Raw genomic sequence first — 13086 nt, forward strand, 5'->3', positions numbered from 1 at the left:
TTTTATTCACCACCAATAAAAATCATAATTGTTATCTAACTGCAAGCTAATTGTATATATTTTTTCCTATGTCACCTATCCCAACTAGAGATCCACCGATATATTTTTTTCATGATACCAATACCAGTACCATTACCAGTTGTTTAGAATACATAGCAACCAATAAGCTCTGACAGATTTTTGGGTCGATATACAAGGCAGATTTGGATCATTTTTGCCAAAAAATATACTATTTTAAATTTCTAACATAAATATTGTCTATACTTTTATGCTTTTATCCCATAACGGAGCAGTGTAATCTCATTTTGTTAATGCCATTATTGCACTAAAGTGTTAAAATAAAACTTTATGCAGTAATTCGTGAGCCCAAACCAAATATTGCCCTAGACAGAAGGTTTAGGCAAAAATGTGCAAATACCAACCAGATATACTGGCAAACCAATATATCAGTCTATCTCTTAACTCCTGATCTGACTGAATTAGAACTGCAACAATTCTTATTATTTAACATATAGCTATAGTTTTCACCTTTAGTCAAGCCTTACAACAATCTGGTAATTTGTGCTGAGAACAAGAGTGACGAAGAAAGAAAGAAAGAAAGAAAGAGTGAATGGGCGCCATGTTTCCCTGAATAATTTAGCAGCTCAGTCAGAGGCAGGCGGCTGTGGTTTGTCGGCTTGTGTTGAATGATCTGCCAGAGGGAGAATCATCACAGCTCCACTCTGCACACCTCTCACTTAAGATGCCTCAGCAGGTGCTCGGGCTTTTATTAGACTTCACATATGCTGCAAAAGAAACAAGTATGACTGTAAACATCTGGTAAATTTTGTATTAAACATTCGCTTAGAGAATCGTTGTGTTACCCTTAGCTCTTTGCTTTGTGTCCCCTTCTTGTTCACCAACCAACTCTCTTTCGCTGCATCCATAAATTATTAGTTTCCTTACTTCAAATCCAACCCATTGAGGCAAACTGTTGTTCCAAGAAACATTAAATGCCCCAAGTTATAGTCGATTGTGAGACATGAATTAGAAACCAAAATGTATAACCACTTTTGACCCCAGCTATAGTTTGCTGTACAGTGGAATGTACAAATATGATTAATTGAAATATTTCCATTCCTATTCTGTGTTGAATTAAGCATAATAATTACTGATACATATGGTGTTTTACATATGCCAGGCTTAAACATTATTGACTGGACAGGGATTTTATCTCACACTGGTCAATATCTGAATGCCCTACATGTAACAGTGGAGGACACACAAGTGATTTTCGTCTTTCCTTTTGGTATTTCCCTTTCTTTAATTACCATCTGCTTTCAAGACTGTCATGATTTACATATCACTTTAACATACACTGGCTTAGGGCAGTGCAATTAATCAATTTTTAATCAAGATTCAGTCATTAAGGTTTCAGTTCCCTGTTTATAGCTGATATTTTCAGAATTGTTATACATTCAAAAGATTAGATTAGATAGAGCTAAATTTTTTATCACTGTAAAACCCATGGATTTGTTGTTGCTAAGAGGTTCATCAGACTATTATACACCCACATGACACCTTTTACACAGCCTATAAACAATGCCAGACGCTAGTGAAGTCGAAAATAACTGGAGTTTCCTAAGATACACTGTAATAGCATTAGCTCTGGTGCTCCTATCCCCTTTCACCAATTAGTGAACGACAAGGACCAATGCTCTGCCCTGAACTCAAGAGACCAAGGCCATTGATTTCCTAATGAGAAACGCAGAATGAATTGGAAATGCATGACACAGACTGGAGAGGGAAGCTGGTTAGGTGTGTGAACAGTCTCAAAGGACTAGTAACCATTCAACATGTAGTTCCCATCAACAAACAGAAAGAAAGCACAACAAAAACTAGCTTGATATTGTATATTTTTATATAAAATGATATGAGCATTTCTATAATACCTTTGACATCTACATACCTCTTCAATAAACACAATTATAGAAGCCATAAAATCACATTTGTCTGTTTTACATAAACTCGAGGCACAAAGCCAATAAAGCATTGTTTGGTCATCATAAACATTCGTAATATTCTTATATTTTTAAATATCCTTGCAGCAACAAATTTGAGCAAATAGAAATCAAGGTGGAAGAGCCATCTATTAACATGGTTCACTCAAGTTTGACAATATCAAAGAGGCAATCAAGTTGGTGACAATGAAAAACACCAATAAAGCACAAAAACCTGGTTGTTCAAATACAGTACACTGCATTCTTGCTGTCAAATGCAATACCATGTCTGGCCATTGGGAGCACAATCGACTTCAGACAATAGTATTTGATAAAACACTTAAATGTTGTTCATCACATGACTTCAAAACAATTACAGTTAGATACAGCAAGGCATTGCAAAATATGGTGTGATGGATTGGCAGCTGGTTCACAGAAATTATTGCAATGCACACCGAACATCAATTCAACAATGTTTTAAAAACAATCATCTCTTGGTCTGTAACCATCACCTGATTTTTAGGAGTTTCATTTATTATTATTTATATTGGCAGAAGACACTCAGATATCATTGCAGTATGTTGTATGGACTGTCAATGGTCAACATTAATTTGAGCAACTTCATGCAACAAACACACACTAAAACTCTACAGTTCAACAGCACTCACGCTATTTTGATATTATACTTTATTTATAGGCCTCGATCACGAGATAGGGGCCTTTTTTGCAAGCAGACATCTCCCTGAAAAGGTTCTGTCCATGAAAAATATGGCCTTTTTATATTCATGTTAAACACAGATCAACGACCCAAGTGCACAATAGTCTCACAGAAACAGTATACAGATATATACAGTACATACACGCATTTGAGAAACGGAATAGTCTTCTTTTTAGATTATGAATACTTATATTTATCTGAGTGCAATCAAAGTGGTAAGACCCGATGTGATAGTCAACTGCAGTGTTTCCTGGTGCATGTTGTTCAAGTACTTCAATGAGGTTTGGGAATTTCTATGTTACTGCTGAACCAGGAATATCTCATCTATATCATTCTATAGGACAATCCCTGCCAAAAATAGTTCCATTGTCCTATTATAATGTCAAAAGTCTGTGCTTTAAGTACTACACTACACAAAATGCTCGAACCTAACACAAAAAGAAGTGCCAGGAAGCATATTTATAGCATTAAGAAAACATCTCTAAACCACTGGCAGCTATGTGGGCCTATGCAGTACTATTCTATATAACGCAAATGGTGAAATGGGCACTACCTCAGTATACATGTCACAAGAATATGACTTTATTAAATGCTATTGTGCAGACTTCTGATATAATAATAAGGTGACTTGTCTTTAGCAGGAACGGACCCAAAAGCAACACAGGGAAATCACAGCGTCCATGGCACTGTAGCCTGCAGTTTCCTACTACTACACTATATTATATACAGTAGATATAATGATAATAACTCTAATTAACTGGGATTGTTCTGCATTGCAACTAACTACGCATCTGTTTACACTGGCATTTGAACTAGTCATAGGTACTTTGATACAATTTAAACAGCTAATTATATATTCATCTGTGCAATCCATTTAGGTTGACTCACCACCTTTTTAAGAATAGCCTCCCTCTGCATACATGTTTTGCGCTGGTTCTTGGACGTACTCCTCAGTCTTGTCCCAGTCCTGTACCCAGCCGCCGTTGAGTTGGGCAGTCGCTCCATAGCTTTTAGCCTGGTCCTGCCATAGCACCGTATCCCTGTGTGATGTCTCCGGTTTCCTCCGCCAGCTCGTCTTCATCGATAAAACCACATTTCTCCTCACTGGTCTCCTCGGGGTCGGCCCAGGGCTGTTTCTCACCCGAAGCGAAGATACCGTAAAATACAACGCCACCATAGTGCACCAGGGAGGCAATAAGGAAGACATACTGCCACTCCTCCCGGGTCTAAAGCACAGGAAAGAACATTTGTTATTCACTCTGGTGTTAATTACAACAGTTTTCAGTGCTTCAAAGATGTACAATCTGCATTCTAGAATATAGATACAGATAGATTTATTTGTCATGTACAATGTTGAAAACACAGTTAATATAACATGTAATGAATTTATCATATGTCATATTGAAAAATGCATTTTGCCTTATTGAGCATTTGCCAGTCCCTTTTACATTCTGTTTGAATCCAGAAGAGTTTGCGGCTAGACCATAGAGCGCAAAAAACTCTCTCCAAACTTGAGACTCTTTAACCACAGATAAAGAGTCTCTACTCTAATTTGTAGCATGTCTCTCTCAAATCTGGAAGACATCTCCTCTTGAAAATTCTCGTAGCACTCAGAACAAAATATTTAACTTCCTTTACCTGAGATAAATAACACTGTGGTGCTTCAGTTGTTGATTCTGAGCATATCCACGCTGTTTCTCAATCATTAATTATGTTGCGTTTTGTGCTTTGTAATTTTTTATCAGAGCATGTGGTTCTGGCTGACCATGTAATTTGAACATCTTTTTTTTTTTTTTTTTTTTTTCATTTTGGAATATTTTCTATGTGAACAGAATCTACACAACATGTATTTCCAATTTTGACATGAACCAATGAAATTAGATGTTTATACAGTGATTGATAACGTACCTTGTTTTTAGTCATGGCCCCCACTATAAGAGGACAGACCATCCCTGACAAAGTGCCCACACCATTGGAGATGCCCATCAGGATACTGGCATAGCGAGGAGCAATGTCCAGGTGGTTAACATTGAAACCTACACATGACATTTCAACATTATTGTTATGTATATGTTAAAAGTTATTGTTTATCATAGTATAGACTTACCTGATATTGCAAAACCACTGAAGCCCACAGCTAGAACTAAGAAGGATATTGCGACTCCTTTGCTGTGAGAGTAACCCACCACTAACAGAAGTGTAGCCTCCATCCCAAAACCTATTACACATAAACAGGCATACGTTAAAGGTGTACTGTGTAACTTTTCTGATGGAGGGCTGTCAAACACTTTTCTGTGTGGAGATGTTATTGTTTTGTCTGGATTGTTCCACAGTATGGTATTAAACCTTTCCAGACCAAACAGACAAAGTTACAGGTCAGGTCTGTGGAGAGGCAGTAAGAGAGAATCCGTGTATCACTCGTTCCTTTGGTTTTCAAATTAAAACCAAAAATAAGAAAATTAAAAAACAACTATTTGCTTCATTATTTGCTTCCAAAAACAAAATGAATAAAAAAAAAAAAAAAGACTGACGGAGTGACCCAGGACTGAACGAGGACTAGTGTCTGAACGGGCCCAGAGGTGTGCCCGCGTAGACTGTCGGGTGACCGCAGGTGAAAGAACCAGTGCAGAGCTCTGTGCTCCACGGGGCAAAGCGCAGCCGTCGCCCAGTCACACTTTGCAGACACCCTTCTCCACAGGCTCAGTGTTCTCCCTCTTTCTCTCTCAAACCCAAGATTAGTCCTGGTTTAGACCTGGTTTAGAACTGACATAGTCCTGGTTTAGACTTGGTTTAGACCTGGTTTAGTCCTGGTTCCTTTAAACACAAAATTGAAAATTGAAAAAAAACAACGATTTGTTATCTGTTTTTTTGTTTTGGTTTTGGAGACAAATAATGAAGAAAATTTTTTTTTTTTCATTTTCTTACTTTTGGTTTTATTATGAAAAACAAATGAATGAATGGATTGGAGAGGTATTTCTGAGCTATAAAACCACCTGTAATTGAAAAATGTAAGGCAGAGCTGTTTAATGTCATACTGTGGAACATTCTAGGCAGAGCAATGGCATATCCATAGAAACAAGCAGATGACGGACCCCCAACCAAAAAGTTACATAGTGTACCTTTAAAATATACTATTATTTTAGCTGTGAGATTATTCATTATCATTGCCTTACCTCCACAGTTCATAATTTTACGGACCGTCGTGGTGGACATGATGTTGTGTGTGCGTAGATAATCGGCTAACTGTCCTCCCAGTGGCACTATAATCGTCATAACCAAGTGAGGAAGAGCAGAGAGAGCCCCAACCTGCATAATGAAAGAAAAAAAAAAAGTTTGATATATGAGACAGCAGCCAGATCACTTCTTCCAACTTGGGACAAATCTAATATAACACGTGAACAAAAGGTTGTGTGCTTTTTTATCACTGTCCCCAGTTTAATCCTGAACTTCAATTGTAACTGTCAAAATAGCTTGATTCATGGCTTACAGCTACAATAGGACAACTACTATTAAACATAAGACAATAGAATCCCCCCTTTGTGACATGTTTCTTAGCCATGCACATACAAACTGTTGTGGGGGAGATCTTTGCTGCAGAAAGGTAACATTGCCATTAGCCTTTATCAAAACAATTATCTGTCCTTTAAGTTTAATTTGTTAATTGGATGAATGGCTATGGTTGTTATCGACTTTATTCATCTACAGGGGATATTATTTGGACACAGTAGCTCACAAATCCCAATATATTATGATAGGGTTAGGGTTAGGGTAAACTGATAATACATTCAAAATAAGAGACTAAGGCGTAATTATATAAATGTATTTGTACAAGTAAAAATAAAATATAGAAGTATAATAAAACAATGCAAAGATTAAATAAAGATTGACAGGACATATTGTTGTCTGTTACATAAAGGTGAGTTGTTGTACAGTTGTATGGAGCGCTATAGGAGAGTGTTTGAGAATTACCTCCTCTCTCTCTCTATAATCTGGTGCAGTGGGTGAAATTATTGTGAACACTTTTGAAAACATGTGTGAATACTATTTTGAAGATATGCAAACTTTATTTAGAAAAGCAAAGTTCTGCAAAAACAGCTGATTAAGAATAAAAATGTAACAGGCTTGCATTGTATTCTTTTAACAAGGGCACTGTGAGTAATTTTGCAGTCCATTCACATTTGTTTGACAAGATCATCTATTTCATAACCCCTGGTACATGCATTATTTTCAGTTGTTCACTTACCTTGCTGATTTCAAAGCCGAATACCTCTTCGAAGTAGGCAGGCTGGCTGATGAGGAGCAGGTAAAATGTCCAGCTCCTGCAGAAGTTGGCCACGATGATTGCATAGACGGGCATTGAGGTGAAGAACTTCCTCCAGGGTGTCTTAAATTTCTATTAAATAATAAAACATTAGAGGAGGTTGTAACAATTTTAGCACAGTAATATATTTTTGAAATAGGTCCAGTCACCTCCATGGCCCCCATAAGCTGTGCACTCTCCCCAATGCTCTCCTCAATGTAGCGCCTCTCTTCTTCACTGATAGTGGGGTGCTCAGCAGGGCTCTCGTAGGACACCAGTATCCAAAACATGTACCATACAATACCAAAGCTCCCTGTCAAAGATATCAACATTGTTTGTCATGGGTTTATCACAGTTTTGTTACGATTATTTAACTGCTTATTTCATTTTATATTTATTTAAACTTTTTAGTGCATTCCTTGGTCAGTTAAACTTGGTGGGTCCGGTTATGTTACTTATACCTTCTATATATTTTTTAGTTGCTAAAGAGATCCCTGCAAGTACCACTTAAAGCTCTTAAATTATGCAAAACAGACTCTCATGAGCTTTTAGCCTTGTTAAAATGCCTCCTTAAAAACGTACTTCGAGCTGCATTTTGTTTCATTCACATGTGTTTAAGTAACACTGCAAGATTAGTCTGTCTACTTCCCCAAACGTCAGAATGCTCTGTTCCGCCTTGTGATGTCATGAAGGGGTACTTTTCAAATAAACAGCTATAGTCTTCCTTTAGTCCAGCAAACACTGACAATTCAGGGGCTGAAATTATCCAAATTATTCTAGCGAAAGTGTATAGAGTTTAATATACAAGGTTTGTGTGTTAAACCTCTGACTATGTGAAGAAACAAAATTATACCTTGGACCAGAAAATACTGGCCTGTTATACTGTTATACTTTAAAGTAGATTAGATAGTAGGCCTAGTAGTAAATTCTACATATACATGATGTGTTTCCATATATTTGGGCTTTGGATTTATATTAATTTACTGGAGAATAATCCTACTTTAGCTATAGTTCTAGTGCCTAATCTTAATCTAAATCTATTTAATCCATATCTGAATTTTAAACCATGTTGTTAATGTAATAATATGTCTATAATTTGAAAACCTCCCCTTTAAAACATTGTAGAAATGTTAAAATAATGTTTTTTTTTCCTCTTACCGTACACATAGAAGACAGAGGACCATCCCGTGTACTGCACCAGGATCCCAGCGAGAGGCATGGCTACCACTGCTCCAGCATATGATCCTGAACAGAAGGGTGAGTAAGCAAAAGTGTGACTGCTGATTCAGAGAACATCTATTTCCAGGATAGACTTACACACAATATTTTGAAATCTGAAACCCTTTATAGTAAACAATGAAACTCTATTAGTACACAGGTCATACCGCAGAAGGACAGAGTTGCCAGCCGACTTCTTTCCAGCGGTGGTGCCCATTTACTCCAGATGCCATGGCAGGCTGGATAGGTTACTCCCTACACAAAAGAAACTTGTTTATCGTATCTACAGCAAGTATACAGTATAGTTCAAAGAATAAATAGTAGAAGAATACATAATATGCAATTCCATAAAATGAATCTAAACTATATAAAAATAATAATAGATGCACAGAAGGCAATAGTATTTTCATTGTGTTCTTGGGCAAGACAAATCTAGCATTCTGATCACTTTTTGTTGTATCTGTGTGTAATTCTTAACACCTTTTTGTTGAATCATTTCATTAACATTTGAGGTGTATTGCTGCATTGAAAAAATAGCCATAGGTCAGTCACGATATCAAAATGTGAAGAATGATATATTGCTGCAGAAAATATAGACGATAAACTATGTTAATGAAACAAAATTGTCCAAAAAACGATTGTAAATGTACAATACCGTACAAAAACACACTTTAAAGAAAATAATATAATGTATCATAGAAGTGATCTATTCAACCCTCTACAACTCAAATGTAATTGTAGTACATACAAATAACTAAAGATTCTCCACTAGTACAAAGAAAACACACCCACAATCATTTTTGACCCTCAAATATTATTGTTCCATCAAGTCAATATAGTAATTTGTGACAAGCCTAAATTGCTATTACTGTATTAAATGGGATATATTTCAGTGTGAACAAAGTACAAAATACAATGTGAGATCTGTTAACCATTGTGTTAATTCTCATCAGACAAATTGTATTAGTGCAGCATGTACTGTCCGTGACCTTTCTAATACAGAGTAATGGCTTGAGTGTGAGTCAGTGCAAATTCAAGCTGACTACACACCTCATGAAAACAAAACTGAATTGCTCCTATTAAATCTTCATTACTCACTAAGTGGCATACAATCCACTATTGATAGACACAAATTGCAGGGGCCAGTGCATGGGAGGAACCCTGAAATGCTAATGTTTAATTTGCAATAATAAGTTGATGGCCACTAAACACAACCCTCCCTCCTTCTCTCTCTCTCTCACTCCCTCTCTCGCTCTCACTCTCTCTCGCTGCCATTGAAACCAGTGTGTGTAGCTAAAAAAATAACAACAGCAGCCTGACCTTCAAATTGAAAAGAGTGAATTTGTCCTTTATCCCAAGCCCCCATCAAGTGGTTTTTATGTTCTTTGTTCTATGTGTTTCATTGTGAACATGAAGCCATCTCGCCCATGTAAAGTAATATGTGCGTGATGGTCCACTATACATACCACTGTTTGCACACTAATCCAACTGTATTCACTGTAATGAATGGAAATGCTACTCGTACTTAATGGAGTGTATTTCCACTGCTAATTCAAACATAAAGCTAATTCAAACACTAGAGCAGCCTTAAACTCACTACTCTGATGTGTGTCTTTGGTTTTAAACACAAACTCCAGAAATTGTGTTCTTTGTTAACACTTTTACACCAGTCTTCTTTGTTTTTAGCCTATTGAATAATTAACCATTGCATTTATATAGAGCCTTTTAGGACACCCGAAGTGCTTTGTATGTGTATTCTGTCTCTGCTTGTCCAAATCATGTAAATAACAATTAGCTCTCAAGCATTTTACCTGGTTAGATAAGGATAAATAGATAAATACAAATAAAGATCTCAATAAACCGTCTGAAAACATTAGTAAGAACAATTAAATTTCACTACATCAGCTCAGTGATTCAGAATACGAGATAATTTAGTGTCTTGGAAATGTCAAGATGTAGATCTGTCTTGTGTTCGGTCCATACCTCCACCAGTCCTTGTAATATCCTCACAAAGATGACACACCCGTAGTGCACTCGGGCAGCAGATGGAATAAACATGTTCAAGGTAGACGTAAGCACAATGGCAGCACCGAAAACCCTGTGTAAACCATTATGTGTCAGTGAAGAATAATGAGCACATAAAGGTGCACATGTACAATGCATATTTAATACATCAATTTGGTCCACACCATAAACCTAAAGAAGTACTTATATTTATACTTATATTATTAACTATACTATATTTACAGTCTGTGGTCCACATATATTAAGTATTTCAAGATGCATTAGATTTCCTTTCAACATTTCTCTTCCAGTGTTGCTTCCACAATTTGGAAATAGTGATTTAAAACAGATGCCCTTCCTCTCTCACTCTCTCTGGGTCAAGGGGGACCTTAAAATTATTGCTTTAATTACATAACATTAACCTATAGCCTATACTAATACTATAGATATTTATTTAGACTGAATTACGCACATTTTTCTGTGATCTAAAGTATCTTGGAATATGTCTTTCATTTTGCCAAACAGCTTCCACATTTAGGCTAAAATCATTTTGAATAGACCTAAATTAACGCAGGAGGGTATCTGATAATTCAAACGGGCATTTACAATCCCGTTGTCTTAGATTCTCAGTGTAAACATCTGTTAGTTGAATTCAATACTGGTGCGTGGCGCTGAATCAGAAAACTGTGATTACGCACACCACGTTTCACTCAGCGTTTTGGCCGCGCGGTGGTTGCCAGGTCTCTGAACATAAAGGATTAGACACGGTCGTCCCCAGGGAGCTCATTAACAAGAGAAGGCACGCCTGCTACGAATCAGCCAAATCCTCATTTTATCTGCTCTGAGGTCACACACCCTTCATCAAACCAAGGGTATCCCGTATCAATAAAAATATGGACCAACAGCACAAAGTTGCCTACCTGTTAGCAGCTAATCTTGAAGAAATGTAGCCTCCTGGTATTTGAGTGACGATGTACCCCCAGAAAAAGGATCCATGAATCATCCCCACAGTCTCAGGGTCCCAGTTGAATTTAGCTTTCTAAAAATATAACATTGACTTTTGAGTGTTAATGTGTATTTTTTATTTTTTTTCCCACAGTAATGTACTTCAATTGAAGATGATCATAATAGGCCTATTTTTAAAGAAATTGTAGGCACTGTAATTTCTTTAAAAAAATAAAAAAAATAAAAAAATGTATAGGCTAAAAATAATGATAAAATCCAGACTGCCAGTGGTGTTTTATGTTTATTACGGTTTCATTATCTGTACAAAATGGCCTTAAGTTTTATTTTTATGAAAGGGAATTCTCTGTGATGGGGGCGGGACTTGGGAGTACCTCCTTGACGATGATTTTCCCGTTCTCGTGGACCGTGCGGGGATTGACCATGCTGACGATGGCCACACCCAGGTTGCAGCGGATCCCAAAGGAGATGCAGAAGCCGAGGCCGCTGAGGATCGCGATGATGTATCTCCGTGGCAGCCCAAAGCAGGTGCAGTCACACAGCGGAGCGCGGCGCTCCTCGTCTCCGCGAGGTCTCCCATCCTCCGTCAGCTCGATGGCCTCACTCGTCTGCTGCTTCTTCTCCAGCCGCCTGCACCACACACCTTTTTACCATGCATTCTTTTGGTTAAAGTGAAAACTGATGCGTGGCTTCAGCTCCAAATTTCACCGACTTACAATGTGGGGAAGTAACTAAGTAATTTGACTTACTGATGCTGTTGTTTGCTGAATACTACATTTGCAACTTCAGTGTCTTGGCCCAAAAGGCCCCATTGAGTCTCCAAAATAAAAAAAAAAGGCCTGTTGTAGTGAAACTCGTCTTTTCCCCACTTTTATTTATCTTATAAAATGTTCACTTTCAGAAAGCCATAGTAATGACCTTCATACCGCATTGCAGCAGCATAAGGACAAAGCTGCTCCATAAATGCAGCTTTTAATTTGTTTCTCGTGCGTAAAATGGCGCTGGTCTTCTCCGTGCCACACATTTCGTTTAAATATTTTTTTTATCAATACATTTAGGTTTGCCTGTGATCCAGAGACCCTAAGACCTTTTTGTCTTAGGTATGTCATATGTTGAAAAGCATTTTTCTGTCTCGTTTTGAGTCACGATTCTGCTTCAGGATGTTCTGCATTGCATCTTTTTATTTTACTTTTTTTTTATTTTTATTTCATCCCCGAACAATATTCTGTATTCTACATATCATTTTACTCACTCACATTTAATGCCTTGTGTCTAATAACTAACTTGACCCTTAGCTGCCGATGAAACGTGCACATTTCAAATGTGTTTTCTCCGTGAAGGATTTATAATATCTAAAGACAAATCAGTGAATAAATCTTGCTTTAATCCAGATTGATACACACTGTAATAGATACCCTCAGACCCTGTGTCACGACTCGTTGTGTTGCATTAATTATTAAAACCAGCTCGAGCAGCTGCTGAAGGGGCTGTCCTCCAGGGAAATATCACATCCTTAAATATTCGATCTCACATCACGTCTGTAATCCATCTTTGGTTTCGTTTCCGATCATTTTTACAAATCTTTTTCTAAGCGCAACCCAGTAATTTGAGGCGATGTGCTGCGTAAAAATGCCCTTACCTGTACAGATGGCCGAGGGCCTTCCCAGCGAGCTGTTTTATCCCCTCTTTGGAAGTAGGGAGTGCTCCTTCTTTTCCTGGCTCCATATCCAATTTTTTTCTAGTACTCAGTTAGACTATAATAAAAATTGTGCAGCAAATAGCATATTGTTGAAATATAAATCCAATGGGGCGCGTCTTTCTTTTGAGCAGAGAACGTCTCCAGTTGAAGCGGGAAAAGGCACGTTCAGGATGAACGAGCTGTCTCCACAGTCACATAAGTCCGC

At 37.5% G+C, this 13086-nt stretch overlaps 1 protein-coding gene across 1 annotated transcript; it reads right to left on the reverse strand.

Annotated features, from left to right (window-relative positions):
* Window positions 1-1989: 1989 nt before the first annotated feature.
* On the reverse strand, window positions 1990-12907 carry slc17a6a (solute carrier family 17 member 6a). The gene is given in 13 exon segments (XM_020935247.2): window positions 1990-3712; window positions 3714-3923; window positions 4606-4733; window positions 4805-4915; window positions 5871-6003; window positions 6941-7090; window positions 7168-7310; window positions 8156-8242; window positions 8383-8470; window positions 10199-10313; window positions 11140-11258; window positions 11557-11812; window positions 12822-12907. Coding segments are annotated over 13 exon segments (1746 nt in total). The 3' UTR covers window positions 1990-3592.
* Between the last annotated feature and the right edge of the window lie 179 nt (window positions 12908-13086).

The sequence above is a fragment of the Boleophthalmus pectinirostris genome, unplaced genomic scaffold (genome assembly GCF_026225935.1).
Source record: "Boleophthalmus pectinirostris isolate CB_2022bp ecotype Guang Dong unplaced genomic scaffold, ASM2622593v1 HiC_scaffold_2, whole genome shotgun sequence".
In the NCBI taxonomy this organism is placed as follows: Eukaryota; Metazoa; Chordata; class Actinopteri; order Gobiiformes; family Gobiidae; genus Boleophthalmus; species Boleophthalmus pectinirostris.